Here is a 17,759-nt window from a genome sequence, read left to right as displayed (position 1 = left end):
CATCCAATTTACAAACATCTCCTACTTGCAAACGGAAGGAGACAACAGCAAGTGAGATGAAAAAAGATGGACGACAAAACAAATTATACAGGGGTGATAACCCTTCCCTATGTTTTCCAAAAAGCTTAAAAATAGTTTTTTTGACTGGAGCTACACTTTAAAAATGTACCAGTTGAAAATTACAAACAGATTCAACTTAACACAACAAACCTACACAGTCCCTGTCTTGTTTGCACCGCCTGTATACTGCTGTTCTGAGTATATAGGGCCTGGGGGCCACACGCATTTCCTTTTTTTTTAATATGGGTACGGGGTTTCCCTTAATATGCGTACGAAACCCAAAGGGGCTGGTAATGGGCAGGGAGGGCTACCCATGCCATTTTTCTGAATGATTTTCAACCATATTGCAGGAACCAGATATAACATTAAAACCGCAAGCAGTTTTAAATGGTGTTATTTCCGTTTAATGTCATTTTGTGCAGGGACTGTTCTAAAGATGGGAAACACGTGGCACTTCACAGGCATACTACAGACACCCCCCAGGCACCATATTTAAAGGAATATTTCACTTTTTTTTTTCACTTTAATCGTCATTAAAATCAGTGCTCCCGCCAAAACGGTAGTTTTTAAAACTTTTTTTTGCAGTGACCCATGTCCCCTGAGGCAGGAGGCAGGTCGCCAAACCCTTTTTAGGACAGTATCTTGCATATTAGCCGTTAAAATTAGCACTTTCCAATTCGAACGTTCGAGTCCCATAGACTTCAATGGGGTTCTAACGTTCGTACCGAACGCGGGGGTCGTTCGCAAGTTCTGGTGCGAACCGAACCGGGGGGTGTTCGGCTCATCCCTACTTAAGAGCACCGCTGTCTTCAGGGAGGCTGGCTAAATGAGGCAGTCCCCCCCCCCCCCCGTGTTAGTCCCCAACAGTGTTGCTACTCTGTCATTTCTTGCTCCTGTGCATCTGGGAAAGCCTTGTCCTGTGTATTTTTTGAAGGATCCTTCCAGCACTTGAGCCCTGGCCCAAGGCAGTACACCTCCCCCCAGACTAGGGGGTACCCCTGAGGGCCACCAACAGCCTCCATCTTCCAACCGCCTGCCCTGTTGGCATGGCCCATGTCTATTTATAGCGTGGTCTTAGCCCCCCACCAGCCTACCTCTGAGGATTTGTTGAGGCTCCATAAATATTTAAGGCAGCTTCTCCTAACCTCCACCACCTAATTCTAGAAGATTCTCCAACCTCCTATACCAGGGGGAGGCACCAGAGAGCTGACCAGGATGAGTCATCCAGCCCTGAACCTTACTGAACCCTGACCCAGATTCCATGGCTCAGACTTGGCTCTAAACCAAACTATATTTTACCTACTCTAAATTCTAACACACCCTGTACTAACGTGTGGGGTGCTGCACATGATGACATGATTAGAAGATTAACAGTATGCTACTGTTTCTTTAAGCTTCTTGCACATGGGCGAGTGAGCCTGCGCAACAAAAATGCCAAAGCATTTCCCTCTCAGAAATCCCAGGTGCTATGCACACACATCATGAATATAAAATACTGTGTATGGCTGTATTCTGGTATATGCCAGTGCTCATGTAAACTCAAGTATAGCATAGAAGAGTATGCAAAAAATATAAAATGTTCTATTGTTTGCATATGTCTGTATACTGTATTCATGTTTATGTGGCAATGTGGACTACAATTGCAGGGCATAGCGATTACCCATCATTTCTATCTACTATATTGTCCCTCTAGTTCCCAGCATCACTAACTAACATCATATCTGTGAGCCAACCCAGGGATTGTGGGATTAGTAGTTTCTCAGAATGGCAATTACTCTGTATGACTATGCACCCGGACTACATATTTCAAGGATCTTTGCTATCATCAGAGAGAATGTTCTCATCAGAGAGAATCTTCTCCTGAACTGTTATTCCGAAGTTCAGTGGATCTATTACCTCCTTTGTGCAACAAAATCTTCCTTGAGTTATTCAGTAAATGTTAATAGAATATAAACTCATTGAGTGGTTTGACTTATTACTTTAAGATGGTGCAAAGATGTCTGAACCCAGAGTGTCAGGTGGGTTGGAATTTTCCCAGGGTCATGAAAGTGCAGATGAGGCAGTAAATCCAAGCAGTTCCCAAGGGGGCAGTGCTACATTTACACAAACACTGGCATATACCCAAGTTCAGGTGCTCACAGCCATTCATATCTATTAGCACAGTTCTTGGGCTTTCTGGGTGGGGCAAGTACACTAAAAAAGCAACTAGACTCCCTGTCACATTTTTGTAAAGAAGATTGTAAACAATCAAATATAATTTGTTGGCTATACATGCACAGGCTAGTACAACTAAAAGGCTTGACACGTATTTAACAATATATTCAATTATAAAATTATTTTTTGTAGAGAATGCTTACTTCCTGTTTGATTCCAATCCTTTAGGGGTGGTGCTTTGGCAATAACTATAGGATCAGTTTTTGAATTCATCTTGTTGTTCATCTATATTCAAGTGACAAAGTTGCATGTTGCATCCTGGCCAGGTAAGACATGTCTCATTTATGTGTACTGTTATATTATATTAATGAAATTAAGGTTTAGTTCTTCTGACTGTTGCCCAAAACTCCCCTATACATTACAGCATCCTCAATAAATTAACATGCTGTACTCTGCAGCCTGAAAACTTCTGATGAGCATCAGAAAAAGTAAGCATTCTTTAACCACTTAAGGACCACCTCACGCTGATATACGTCAGCAGAATGGCACTCACGACCCAGTCCTGAGCCCCGTGACCGTACCCGCTGGTGTCCCACGATCGGGTCACAGAGCTGAAGAACGGGTGCTCCCCTAGTGATCTTGTCACTGATCATCTGTTCCCTGTCATAGGAAATGACAATCAGTGATGTCACACACCAAGCCACACCCCCTACAGTAAAAAAACACAGATTAGGTCACACTTAACCCCTACGCTGCCCCCTAGTTTTAACCCCTTCACTGCTAGTGACATTTTTACAGTAATCAATGCATTATTTGTGTATTAATGCCAATGGTCCCAAAATGTGTCAAAATTGTCCGACGTGTCCGCCATAATGTCGCAGTCACAATAAAAATCGCTGATTGCCGCCATTACTAGTAAAAAAAAAAAAATATTAATAAAAATACCATAAAACTATCCCCTATTTTGTAGACGTTATAACTTTTGTGGAAACCAATCAATAAACGCTTATTGCGATTTTTTTTTTTTTTTTTTTTTACCAAAAATATGTAGAAGAATACGTATCGGCCTAAACTGAGGAAAAAACATTTTTTTATATATTTTTGGGGGATATTTATTATAGCAAAAAGTAAAAAATATTGCAAAAAGTGGTAAAAAAAAAAAGTACAGCATGTTAATGCATACCTCCCAACCATCCCAGAATGGGCTGGGCTGTCCAGAGATTTAATTGAAAATCCAGGCTGAATCCTGGAGACCAGTTTTCAAATCGGTTATGGCACTGGGTCTCACTAATCCACCTGCTCCAATTTCCCTCGAGTGCTAGCTTCTCCTCTCCCTCCTGTTAGGTTGTGTACAGCACTAAATGTATTTCAATAAAATAAAATAAAATGAAATTCGGTGTAGCACCTTCCCCCTCGAGTGTACCACTAAGATCATCAGTAATTTCTATGTGGCAGATATTAACACAAAAAATCTCTATCGTATGTGGCGGTTAGTATTATTCTATTGAACAGGAGTACATATGTATATCCACACACGTGTGCATGAGCACACGCGTGCGTTTCCGCATAAGATGCGACACTTGTAGTCGCCTCTCTCCCTCCCTTTTTTTTTTGGGGGGGGTGGAGCTTTCTGACCTGTCTGACCTGGGGTGGAGTTTTCTGACCTTTTCTACCTCATGGGCTTAGAGGCCTTTTTATATATATTTACTGGCAGCCTCCAGCGAGAGACCATAGCCCTCTTTGGCTCTGAAGAAAGGGGGTCACTCCCGAAACGCGTTAGCCATTTCCGTAGAGGTACTCATCAAATTCCTCGGACATCTGGTCTGGAGTCGCCAAACGTTTGGTGCGATGGATTTATTTGTATTGATTTTGCCTGTGATCAATACTCGTTTGTGAGTAGCCATTTTGCTATTTGATTCAATTTTAAATAAAGCTGTTTTATGGTAATGCACTAGGTCAGTGCGCCTTCCCCTTCTTTGTATTCTGCTCTATTTACCACCACCCTCCTGCTGCACCGATCCCCCTGTGTGGCCCCCCTGCAATGCTGCCGGCTTCTCCTCTCCCTCCCACCCACTACAGCTGCTGCAGGGAGAGCCATGGGGGATTGGTTTCAGTTGTGCCACCCATCCCATCCTGGCTTTAACCTTCTTCATTTTCTGATCCCCCACTTGAAGCAATGAACCCCTTGTGTGCTCCCCTCGGCGGCTCTGCCGGCTCTCCTCCTCTTCCTCCTACTGGATAAAACTGTGGTGGGGCAAGGAAGGATCTGTTTCAAGATGGAGAGTTAGGGCCAGCCCCCCATATTTACAAGCCCCTTCCTTTCCTGAATGAATACAGTGAGCGATTGGTATCGATTAGTCCTGTATTCATTTATAACTGACGCATAGTAAGCACATGCTGGTGATCGCTTTTCTCCCAAAGTGTCCCCAATTCCAAACTTCAAGGAGTTCTGTTAATGTATTAAGAATTTATGAGGAGGTTTTTGGCAAATACTAGCAGTCAGTAAAGGTGAACTAATACTTTAAACCTGTGCCAAGAAAAACGAGTAGGCTCCCAAAAATGCTGATCTGATGGATTCAGTATTGAAAAATAATAGAAATTTGAATGCAGCCACCACATAACTGGCAAAGCTGCTATATAAAACAATTACACTGTATCATCAAAAGTATTGGGACGCCTGCCTTTACATGCACATGAACTTTAATGGCATCCCAGTCTTAGTCTGTAGGGTTCAATATGGAGTTGGCCCACCCTTTGTAGCTATACCAGCTTCAACTCTTCTTGGAAGGCTATCCATGGCTATCCAGAAGCGCATTTGTGAGGACCAGGCACTGATGTGGATGAGAAGGCCTAGCTCACTGTCTCCACTCCAATTCATCCCAAAGGTGTTCTATTGGGTTGAGGTCAGGACTCTGTGCAGGCCAGTTCCTTCCCCAAACTTGCTCATCCATATCTTTTTGGACCTTGCTTTGTGCACATCATTGCCTGACCTCACAAATGTGCTTCTGGAAGAATGGTCAAACATTCCTATAGACACATTCCTAAACCTTGTGGACAGCCTTCCCAGAAAAGTTGAACCTGTTATAGCTACAAAGGGTGGGGCAACTCAATATTGAACCTTAGGAGTAAGACTGGGATGCCATTTAAGATCATGTGCGTGTAAAGACAGACGCCCGAATACTTGGTAATATAGTGTACAATTTACTTAACACCAGCCATTTGAGCAAATCTACAGTCAGGTCCATAAATATTGAGACATCAACACAATTATAGACTTTTTGGCTCTATACACCAACACAGTGGATTTGAAATGAAACAAACAAGATGTGCTTTAACTGCAGACTTTCAGCTTTAATTTGAGGGTATTTACATCCAAATCAGGTGAACAGTGTAGGAATTACAACAGTTTGTATATGTGCCTCGCACTTTTTAAGGAACCAAAAGTAATGGGACATTTGGCTGCTCAGCTGTTCCATGGCCAGGTTTGGGTTATTCCCTCATTATCCCATTTACAAGGAGCAGATAAAAGGTCCAGAGTTAATTTCAAGTGTGCTATTTGCATTTGGAATCTGTTGCTGTCAACTCTCAATATGAGATCCAAAGAGCTGTCACTATCAGTGAAGCAAGCCATCATTAGGCTGAAAAAACAAAACAAACCAGTCAGAAAGATAGCAAAAACATTAGGTGTGGCCAAATCAACTGTTTGGAACATCCTTAAAAAGAAAGAATGCATCGGTGAGCAACACCAAAAGACTCGGAACACCACAGAAAACAACTATGGTGGATGACCGAAGAATTCTTTCCCTGGTGAAGAAAACACCCTTCACAACAGTTGGCCAGATCAAGAACCCTCTCCAGGAGGTAGGTGTATGTGTGTTAAAGTCAACAATCAAGAGAAGACTCCACAAGATGTAATCCATTGGTGAGCCTCAAAAACAGGATGGCCAGATTAGAGTTTGCCAAACAACTTCTAAAAAAGCCTTCACAGTTCTGGAACAACATCCTATGGACAGATGAGGCCAAGATCAACTTGTACCAGAGTGATGGGAAGAGAAAAGAGTATGGAGAAGGAAAGGAACTGCTCATGATCCAAAGCATACCACCTCATCAGTGAAGCATGGTGGTGGTAGTGTCATGGCGTGGGCATGTATGGCTGCCAATGGAACTGGTTCTCTGGTATTTATTGATGATGTGACTGCTGACAAAAGCAGCAGGATGAATTCTGAAGTGTTTCGGGCAATATTATCTGCTCATATTCAACAAAATGCTTCAGAACGCATTGGACGGCGCTTCACTGTGCAGATGGACAATGACCCGAAGCATACTACAAAAGCAACCAAAGAGTTGTTTTAAGGGAAAGAAATGGAATGCTATGCACGGGCCAAGTCAATCATCTGACCTGAATCCGATTGAGCATGCATTTCACTTGCTGAAGACAAAACTGAAGGGAAAATGCCGCAAGAACAAGCTGGAACTGAAGACAGTTGCAGTAGAGGCCTGGCAGAGTATCACCAGGGATGAAACCCAGCGTCCAAGTATTAAAGAGTGAAAGTTTGATGGATGATTGTTAATCTGTCCAATTACTTTTGGTCCTTTAAAAAGTGTGAGGCACATATACAATTTGTTGTAATACCTACACCGTTCACTTGATTTGGATGTAAATACCCTCAAATTAAAACTGAAAGTCTGCAGTTAAAGCACATCTTGTTTGTTTCATTTCAAATTCATTGTGACGGTGTATAGAGCCAAAAATATTAGAATTGTGTCTGTGCCAATATTTATGGACCTGACTGTATACGTGACACATTAGCTTTTCCATATTAAAAAAAAATGTAAAGAAACTACAATTTTAGATTGAACAGTTCAGAATGCAGGATGAACTATCCATGTTCTGCCAAAAGCTAAATCTTGTAACAATGATGTAACAAGGGGGGTGGTTTGGTACCTGTGTGATTCCACCAAATATCAATTTTCAATGTTTCAACTGATATTAACCTATATATTTAATCATACACAGAGTTCATTTTGTATTCAAGATTTCAAATCTCATCATCATTTCTTTACAAGCAGGGTTTAAATTTCCGTGTTTTATTTTTATTTACAGGTTGGACAACAGAATGTTTGAAAGACTGGTGGCCTTTCCTAGCATTGGGCATTCCTGGCATTCTGATAATGAGCTTTGAATTCTGGGCTTATCAAATTGCAATGATATTAGCAGGTAACCAAACAGTTTTGTTCAATTGCACACATTGTGATGCAGATAACACAATCCCTTACAGAGATGAAGATACGTTATCCTTATTTTCTATATACATCTAGGTCTTATTAACTTGGTGGAACTTGGAGGACAATCCATTCTGTATCAGTTAATATGCCTAATCCAGAAGGTAAATACCTACATTTAAATCTAAACTGTGAAGTCTGTGTTCATATTGCCTATTTGTACCTATATATAAATATATAGCACTTTTCAGATTCCCTTTTCTGTTGGCATGGCTGCAAGCATCAGGGTTGGCATTTTCTTAGGAGCTGGAGAAACTGATCAAGCAAAGAGATCTGCTAAATTAAGCATGGTTTTAGTAGGTATGTTTTTTATGATAATCCTTATATTGACCATACACTATATGTAGTGATGCATTTATATATAATAATCATTTCTACGAATCACTTGTTGCAGTAAATGGGTGGAGTAATCAATAAACAGTCATCTTCATAGACTGGGCTTTAACCACTTTCTTACTGCGATATCTATATAATAAAGCCTTTCAACAAGTTATTATACCAAGATCATAGCTGTAGTTGTAGCCATGATCTTGGTGTCATTTTTTACAGCCAGCAAGCGTCTGTTTAGTAAAAGGGATCCAGACAGCTCTACAGCCACCCAATCACTTTTACAGTGCTAAGAAGCAACACCCTCTCCCTCCTACGCTAACAGTCATTGTGGTTACTGGCTCTCCCCTTCCCCTAGGGAGTCTGGGAAAGAAGTAAATGGCTGGGATCCCTTCACACAGAGGAGGAGGAGGAACATGTGTTTCCTGATCTCCTCTGTTACATATGGAAAAGTTTAAAGAAAAATAAGTGTAAATAAAAATTTGTAATAAAATAAAAAAATTAGGAACATTAAAAGCACCCCAGTCCTTGCATATACAAGAAAATTCAAATGCAGCATAGGTCTAGCATGCATATGTAAATAATGATTGCGCGACACATGCGAGGTATCACCACGAACAAGTGATGAATTCTAGGGCCATCATTCATGATTAAATCTACACTGATGATCTGTAAAGAATTTTAAAGCATCACTTTTAAACATTTTACAGTGCCTTGAAAAAGTATTACACCTTAAAATTTTCCACATTTTGTAATGTTACAACCAAAAACGTAAGTGTATTTTATTGGGATTGTATGTGATGGACCAGCACAAAGTGGCACATAATTGGAAGGAAAATTATAAATTGTTTTTAAAAATGTTTACAAATAAATATCTGAAAAGTGTGGGGGGGCATTTGTATTCAGCCCCCCTGAGTCAATACTTTGTAGAACCACCTTTTGCTGCAGTTACAGCTGCATGTCTTTTTGAGGATATCTCTACCAGCTTTGCACATCTAGAGAGTAACATTTTTGCCCATTCTTTGCAAAATAGCTCAAGCTCTGTCAGATTGGATGGAGAGCATCTGGGAACAGCAATTTTAAAGTCTTGCCACAGATTCTCAATTGGATTAAGGTCTGGATTTCGGGCCATTCTAACACATGAATATGCTTTGATCTAAACCATTCCATTGTAGCTCTGGCTGTATGTTTAGAGTCGTTGTCCTGCTGGAAGGTGAACCACCTCCCCAGTCTCAAGTCTTTTGCAGACTCTAAGGCCGCGTACACACGGGCGGACTGTCTGGCCAACTAAGTCCGTCAGACAATCCGGCAGACAGTCCGTCCTACTTTTGAATGAACGGACTTGACCACACACGATAAACAGACAGTCCGCTGAAAGCTTGCGCGATGACGTGTACAGCACGTACGACGGGACTAGAAATACGACGTCCAATACACTGCAATGTAACCTTCAGCCGTGTAAATCCTTTCTGAGCATGCGCCATACTTAGTCCGTCCAACTTGCCTACTCACGAGCGCACTGTCCGCTGAAACCAAAGTTGGACGGACTGTATTACGGAAATTCCGAAAGACTTAGTCCGCCAGACTGTCCGCTGAAAAAGTCAGCTGAAGCCCACACACGAGCGGACTGTCCGCTGAAACACGTTTCAGCGGACTAAGTTGGACAGACAGTCCGCCCGTGTGTACGCGGCCTAACAGGTTTTCTTCTAAGATTGCCCTATATTTGGCTCCATCCATCTTCTTTTTTTTTAAGTATAATTTTATTTATTTTCATACACAACAAACAATACAGAAAACAAACTAGAGATAAAGTGAACATCGCTTAAACCATTACCTAATCTGGTAAACTGGCATACATTTATTGAATATGTGACAACCTAAAGGTTCAATGTCCATTCTGCTTAATTGGAGTCAAGGAATGAGCAAGGGGCTTCATTTATTCTTACAAGGAGTCGGTGGTATGGTACTTTTGGAGCTGACCCAAGAGCCCCAAATCTTAAGAAATTTTTTTGGGCATCCTCTGGCCTCATACGTCAACTTATATAATGGTATTGCACGATTAATGGTAGTGATCCTAAAGGCTAAGGTGGGTGAGGATTGAGACTTCCAGTGGATAGCTATTGATTTCTTGGCATAGAACAATACTATGCGCAGAAAGGTTTGTACATTTTTAGATATACCTTCATCATCAATATATCCCAGTAAGCACCATCCACAGAGGGTTGCAGATATTGGGTATCTGGGTCAAGGAGCTGATGAAGGCCGTGACCTCCGACCAGAACTTCCTAATCGGGGTGCACTCCCATATCAGATGGAAGAATGTGCCATCTGTCGTACCACATCGAAGGCATACTGCAGAGGGCAATCTGTTTAATTGGTATAGTAAACATGGTGTAAAGTAGGATCTATATAACAATTTTGTCTGTATCACCTTAAATAACTGAGGGGACCTGGAGGGGAAGAACTTCCTGCCAGATGTCCTCCGTCAATTCAGGGATGTCAGCACTCAATTTATCAGCCGTACTGCTAAGCCTATGAGTTGTAGAATGTAGGAGGGATCTATAATATGCTGAAACCAGTTTAGTGTGAGAAGAATCTGTCAGCAGTCGTTCTAGTGGAGTGAGTTGAACAACTATGTTACGAAGGCCAAACTGCGTTGCAGCAGTGTGACGTATCTGTAAATATAGAAAATAGGCCGTATTGGGTAGATTATATTCCAGACGAAATTCCTCAAAAGGGTGGAACACATTATTTGAAAATAGGTGCATGATCGTTTTCACTCCCCGTTTAGACCAAAACCCCCCATCAGTTCTACGGTAAAATTTCTGCAAATTTGGATTTCCCCAATAGCGGGGTATTTGGTGAGTAGGTATTGCGTTCGTTGAATGACAGCATTTTAGTGAGCCTAAAAATCTATAGTGTCATCGCTAGTATAGCCATGCCCTCCCTCCCTCTAAGGGACATACGATGAATCAAGTTTTGAAGGGACTCATAGGAGGTGAGCACAGATGCCTCCAGGGCAGTGGCCGCATTGTTGGTTTCAGGATAAAACCACCAGTGCATGTGGGCCAACTGTGAGGCGTTCCCATCAACTCTGGCCAGCTTCCATGTCCCTGCTGAAGAAAAGCATCCCCACGACATACTGATGCCACCACTATGTTTCACGGTGGGGGTGGTGTGTTCAGGTTGATGCGCAGTGTTAGTTCTCTGCCACACATAGCATTTTGCGTTTAGGCTAAAAGTTACATTTTGGCATCATCTGACCAGAGAACCTTGTTCCACATGTTTGCTGTGTCCCCCACATGGCTTTTTCCCAAACAGCAAATGGGACTTCTTATGGCTTTATTTCAACAATGGCTTTCTTCTTGCCATTCTTCCATAAAGATCAAATTTGTGGAGTGCACGACTAATTGTTGTCCTATGGACAGATTCTCCCACCTGAGGTGTGGCTTTCTGCAGCTCCTCCAGAGTTACCATGGGCCTCTTGGCTGCTTCTCTGATTCTCTGCCCTCCTTGCCTGGCCTGTCAGTTTAGGTGGACGCCCATCTCTTGGTAGGTTTGCAGTTGTGCCATACTCTTTCCATTTTTCAATGATGGATTGAACACTGTTCCGTGAGATGTTCAAAGCTTGGGATATTTTTTTATAACCTAACCCTGCTTTAAACTTCTCCACAACTTTATTCCTGACCTGTGTTGTGTGTTCCTTGGCCTTTATGTGCTGTTTGTTCGCTAAGGTTATCTAACAAACCTCGGAGGGCTTTACAGAACAGCTGCATTTATACTGAGTTTAAATTGCACACAGGTGGACACTATTTACTAATTAGGTGACTTCTGAAGACAATTGGTTCCACATTTTAGTTAGGAGTATCAGAGTAAAAGGGGGCTGAATACAAATGCATGCCAACTCTTTTCACATATTCATTTGTAAAACCATTTATCATTTTCCTTCCACTTCAGAATTATGTGCCACTTTGTGTTGGTCTATCAGATAAAATCCCAATAAAATACATTTAAGTTTCTTGGTTGTAACATGACAAAATATGGAAAATTTCAAGGGGCATGAATACTTTTTCAAGGCACTGTACGTACTGTAGTTTGCCATTTGTCGGGTGGAAGTAGTTTTGAATCTTGACATGTTTGTGCACTAAAATTTATTGTACACCCTGTGTCATGCCTACAAAGTGTGGATTTTATTGCATGTACCAGGGTTTTTCTACTAAATGCTGTCTTTATTCTGGTGCCTTAACTTCTCCTGAAGGGTCTGTTTACATTTGTCTCTTGCTGCAAGGAAATGCATGTTAGGTAGAGATGTTATTCTTTCCTGGCTGGTTCACATCTATGTACTGCAGTTTAGTGTGAAAGATTAAGAGAAACCATATGGGTCCATTCAGCCCCTGTGCTCTGTTTGGGGTGTCAAGTTTTCAATAAAAGGTTGACTACTTTTTAGAATAAGACCCCTTTACACTGGGTCATTTTGCAGGCACTGTTGCGCTAAAAATAGCGTCTGCAAACCGGCCTGAAACAGCCGCTGCTGTGTTTTTCAATGTGAAAGCCCCGAGGGCTTTCACACTGGAGCAGTGCACTGGCAGGATGGTAAAAAGTCCTGCTAGCAGCATTTTTGGAGCAGTGAAGGTATACACACCGCTCCTGCCCATTGAAATCAATGGGGCACGGCGGCTATACCGCCTCTGCAGAGGCAATTTGCGGTTGTTTTTAACCCTTTCTGGGCCGCTAGCAGGGGTAAAACCGTCCCCTCTGGCGGCCGAATAGCGCTGCAAATCCGACGGTAAAGCTTTAATGCCGCCGCATCTCCCGCCCCAGTGTGAAAGGGGCCTAAGAGTTGGATTTACTTGCAATAGGGATATCAATACATTACAGTTATAAATAAGGAGAGGGAAGTTGGGGTAACAGGAACAAAGGGGTCGTACAGGTCTAACACACACCTATTCTCTATGAATCTCTCAGGCCAGGGTCCTTTTTATCGAAAAATGAGACCCACACCCCAGCTGGAGGGCTGTTGGTCATCACGGCCATTGAAAAGTTTCTTCCTCTCCCAGGCTCAACTTTCCGTTCCTTTAAGCAGATTATCACAGGTTGTCCATCTAATTCATCACCCTTCAGGCACCATGCTGGGCAGGTGTGAGGGGCCAGTTGACTATCCTGAGGAGTCCCGCTGGTTAGATAATGACATTATGCCATGTTTACTGTAGGCTGGCTGTAAACACTGTAATTGCTTCACATCAAAGTCCTTTAAAAGCTTTGATGTACAAGACATATTGTTCTCCTGTACCAACTGCATTAATATAAATTTTTTCCAGTATTACATCTCCTCCTATTGTGCCTGATTGGCACACTAACGTTTGCCACAAGATGCAAAAAAAAGTTGATATTGGTCTATCTCCATTCCTTGTGATGTTCTGGTATGAAAGCATTTAGTTGATGATAACCTCTTTGTCAATATAGTTGATGGTGGACCAAGAGCGTTTTTCTTATCAGGAAATCATACATTCCACATTCACTCACAGTTCTACATGGATGTAAATAACATGTCCCCATTGCCCTCATAAAAATCACACCAACATTATATATACATTCACCATGCAATATGCTAACCTCCTCAGTGCAAAGTTAAATAATATACATAACAACAGTAAACCTAATATACTCCCAAATGATATTATCAGACAAAGAGAGGAAATTACAGATGGGTACCATTACCAGCTATACTGGTATAATTCTCTCAAGAGATGGGAAAAACATCAAGGTGTCACTTATGACATTTCAGCACAAATCGTTGTGTATGCCACCAACCACACAATAGCTACATATGTCTGGTGCATATGTCAAAAAACGTTCCAGCAAACTGGAGAATTTTGCGACTTGCTTTTGTGCACCCTTCATTGCCAAAAAGTAAAGCAAGACTGCAAGAGACACATAGTGTGGTCATTAAAACACTCAGGAGGTACCCAAAAACCAGCTGTGCGTGCACAGGCCAAAGTAATGACAACTAGCAATAAGTTCTTAATTTAAGGCTTCTATATATGTATATGAAATCTCTTCTCTTTTCTCTCACTTTCACCCCTAAATTTACTGAATGGTGTAAGTAAGATAGAGAAGAATATAAGCTTTTGTCATGGCCCTCTCAAGTACCCCAAAAGTTATGTTAAACGCTTTTCAATTGATAACAATGCTAGCACCTGACTACATTCCATTAGCACAATTATTCAAGCATCTAACCCTTTACAACCATTATTTACAGTTCCCACACTTTCACTTACTAGCATCATTCTGATAATAGTGCCTATTAATCTCCTTTACCAGTCACTTTTAATAGCCTATTGTCCATATCGGTCATTTAAAGTGTCCATTTCCTTGTCAAAAAGATTTTATTGAACATACAATAGAGTATTTGACAATAGGTTAAGTACATAATATCCAACAGAAGTAATGAAGCTCAGAGTTATATATTCAATACAATGTAAATGATGTATTCAACTATAATTACTACTATAACAATAACGTGTATTAATGGTATGGTTTATTAGAGGAATTAGCTTCTTAAGTAGGAAAGAGCTTCAAAATCATAATAGGATTAGATAGAGAAGAAAGGAAAAATAGGAAGAGAAGAAACTAGGAAGGGAAGAAGAGAGATTCCGCAGGATCCAGTCGAGGGATGCCATATCACTCAGAATCCATATACTGCAATCACTTACCCATCGGGTCAGCTACCATGGTAATAGAACTTCTTTGTTAAAATTTGATGGTAACTAATTTTTTATCCACGGATGCCATACTTTTTCAAATTTGATAAGCGTGTCAGCTTCAAGAGCTGCCATTTTGGCTTGCGTCATAGTGGTGTTCATCCTATTCACTACCTCATTAAAGTTTCCATTTCCAGGATGTCCTTACACACCTAAGGAATTTATTTAATATATATATTGTGGGAGAATTAGCTTGTGGGGATCTCCTTTTCTGAAGGACAGTCAGCAAACAGGCACTTTCTTAAAAATATGGCGGATGCCAGGTTTATTTGAAGGAGGTTTGCAAAATAAAACAAACCGTAAAATAAATCCTTGCCGTCCGGCGCCAACTAAACAAATAATCTCCTCTCTATACAGTGCGGGTCTTGGCCCTGTCACCCACAAAACAGGCAGAAAAGCAAACCTTTTTAGTCTAACAGCCAGAGCTCCTCTCACTCAGGTTCCTTTCTGAGTCTCAAAACCAGAGCCCTGCTGTGCTCTCTTCCTGGATATTTAAAGTCCAGCTGACTATGGACTCCAGTGGACCCAAACATCTGGACTGGAACCCAGCCTGACATAAAGGCTAGAAAAACCGGGCCGGACTCCGGTTCAGTCCCTTACAACAGAATAAATGCGAGGTGAAATGTACCTATTGTCCTGTATCTCACCTCGCATACCTTCACATATCCTCCCCCTCTGCTCAAGCCCCTGTGGCTGAGCACGTGACCCAACCATACAGTGCATGCGAGAGAGGGCATCTACGTTATTTCGGAATTTTCCCAGCCTGTGCTGCACCGTAAACCGAAAGGGCTGTAAAGCCAGGAACCACCTTGTCACACGGGCATTTTGCTCCCTGTTGTCACACATCCACTTTAGGGGAGCATGGTCGGTGACCAGTTTAAACAACCTCCCTAGTAGGTAATACCTAAGGAAGTCTAAGGCCCACTTAATGGCAAGACACTCCTTTTCTACAATGGCATAGTTCTTTTCATGCTTGTTCAGCTTCCGGCTCAGGTAAACAACTGGGTGCTCCTCACCATCCCTGTTCTGTGACAGTACAGCCCCTAGGCCCACCTCAGAAGCGTCCATCTGTACAACAAATTGCTTGCTGAAGTTGGGGGGCCACTAGTACTGGTAACCCACAAAGGGCCTGCTTTAAATTCTGAAATGCCTCCTTGGTTTCGGGATTGCACTTAACCATGACCGACCCTCTACCCTTTGTCAGGTCAGTCAGAGGGGCGTCCATGGTGGCAAAGTTGGGTATAAACCGTCTGTAATGCCCAGGAAGGCCCTCACTTGTTTTTTATTGATCGGTTTGGGCCATTTTTGAATTGCCTCAACCTTATTGGTCTGTGGCTTGACCACTCCCCGGCCAATAATGTACCCAAGGTATTTGGCCTCCTCCAGGCCTATGGCACATTTTTTGGGGTTAGCCGTGAGACCTGCTTTCCTAAGGGAATCTATCACCGCTTGTACACAGGGTAGGTGTGATTCCCAATCTGGGCTGTGGATGACAACATCGTCCAAATACGCAGCTGCATACGGGCGATGTGGTCTCAAGGCTTTGTCCATCATTCGCTGGAATGATGCAGGGGCTCCGTGCAGACCAAAAGGCATCCACTTATACTGAAACGAGCCCTCAGAAGTGGAAAAGGCAGTCTTCTCCTTGGCCGATTCAGTTATCGGTATGTGCCAATAGCCTTTCGTTAGGTCTAGGGTCATTATGTAGCAAGCCTGTCCTAACCTGTCCACGAGTTTGTCAACCCGGGGCATCAGGTACGCAGCGAACTTGGAGTTTCCTAAAGTCGTTAAAAAACCTGATAGTGCCATCAGGTTTTGGGACCAGCACTATGGGGCTCAACAACTCACTGTGGGATTCTTCTATCACGTCCAACTCTAACATATTTTTTATTTCCTTCGAAACTGCCTCTCGCCTGGCCTCTGGGATTCTATACGGTTTTACATTTACGTGAACCCCTGGTTCTGTCACAATGTCATGTTGGATCATGTTGGTCAGTCCGATTAAGGGGGAGAAAGTCTCTATTTTTATGCACAAACACCATAAAGTCTCTCTGTCCTTCCAGGGCTTTAAGAGATGGTAAATTTGGTGTGTGGTTTCCTTTTCCCTGGCTGGTAGACTTTGTAGTTTACTTCCCCCACCCTTTCGACAACCTCAAAGTGACCCTGCCACTTGGCTAGGAACTTACTTTTCACCGTGGGAACCAGTACTAAGACTCTGTCCCTGGGGCTGAAAGTACGGACCTTTGCACCCTGGTCATAGACCCTTCTCTGGGCCTCCTGGGCTCGCACCATATGTTCTCGCACCAAGGGCAGGACAGCTGCGATTTGATCCTGCATCAAGGAGACATGCTCTATGATGCTTCTATATGGGATGGCCTCTCCTTCCCACATTTCTTTGGCGACATCTAGAAGCCCCCTGGGATGTCTACCATACAAAAGCTCAAAGGGGGAAGAGCCTGTGGATGCCTGCAAAACCTCTCGTATGGCGACCATGAGATATGGTAGAAAAAAATCGGTTTCTCCCATCTTAAACACCTTTTTCAGCATACTTTTCAAAGTTTTATTAAATCTTTCGACCACACCATCCATTTGGGGGTGGTAGACAGAAGTACGGAGATGGAAAATTTTGTATAATTTACACAATTCCTTGGTAACCCTGGACATAAATGGGGTACACTGATCTCTTTTGGAATCCCCACTTAACTAAACACCTGAACCAATTCCTTGGCGATAGCCTTAGCAGAGGTGTTGCGCAAGGGTATGGCCTCAGGATAGCGCGTTGCATCGTCTAGGATCACCAGAATATGCTGGTGACCCCGGGCAGATTTCACAACCGGCTCCACCAGGTCCATGCCAATCCTCTCAAAGGGAACCTCGATTATTGGTAGAGGGAAAAGAGGGCTGCGAAAATAGGGCAACAGTGCCGACATTTGGCACTCGGCGCATGATTCGCAGTACCCCTTGACATCTGCATGCAACCCGGGCCAGAAAAATCTCTAGGCGATTCTCTCCCTGTTTTTTTCAATACCGAGATGTCCCCCCATTACATGACCACGGGCCAGGTCTAGCACCAGCCTACAGAAGGGTTTGGGAACCAGTAGCTGTTCTATCTCTTCCTCTCCACGTTTTACCACTTGATGCAATAAATTGTTTTTAAGGGCCTTGTAGGGGAAA

At 42.6% G+C, this 17,759-nt stretch overlaps 1 protein-coding gene across 1 annotated transcript in view; it reads left to right on the top strand.

The window, feature by feature from the left end:
- Positions 1–17,759, top strand: part of LOC143982973 (multidrug and toxin extrusion protein 1-like) — a 131,702-nt gene that overhangs the window by 66,610 nt on the left and 47,333 nt on the right. Inside the window, exons 8-11 of the mRNA XM_077482157.1 lie at positions 2,443–2,540; positions 7,319–7,432; positions 7,534–7,601; positions 7,689–7,797. Of these exons, the coding sequence (XP_077338283.1) occupies positions 2,443–2,540; positions 7,319–7,432; positions 7,534–7,601; positions 7,689–7,797 (389 nt within the window). The remainder of the gene's footprint in view (positions 1–2,442; positions 2,541–7,318; positions 7,433–7,533; positions 7,602–7,688; positions 7,798–17,759) is intronic.

Source organism: Lithobates pipiens, unplaced genomic scaffold (genome assembly GCF_037356315.1).
Source record: "Lithobates pipiens isolate NorthernLeopardFrog02 unplaced genomic scaffold, aLitPip1_a1.2 Scaffold_16, whole genome shotgun sequence".
Classification (NCBI taxonomy): Eukaryota; Metazoa; Chordata; class Amphibia; order Anura; family Ranidae; genus Lithobates; species Lithobates pipiens.
The sequence above is the reverse complement of the archived record's forward strand: the minus strand, read 5'-3'. Positions and strand labels throughout refer to the sequence as shown.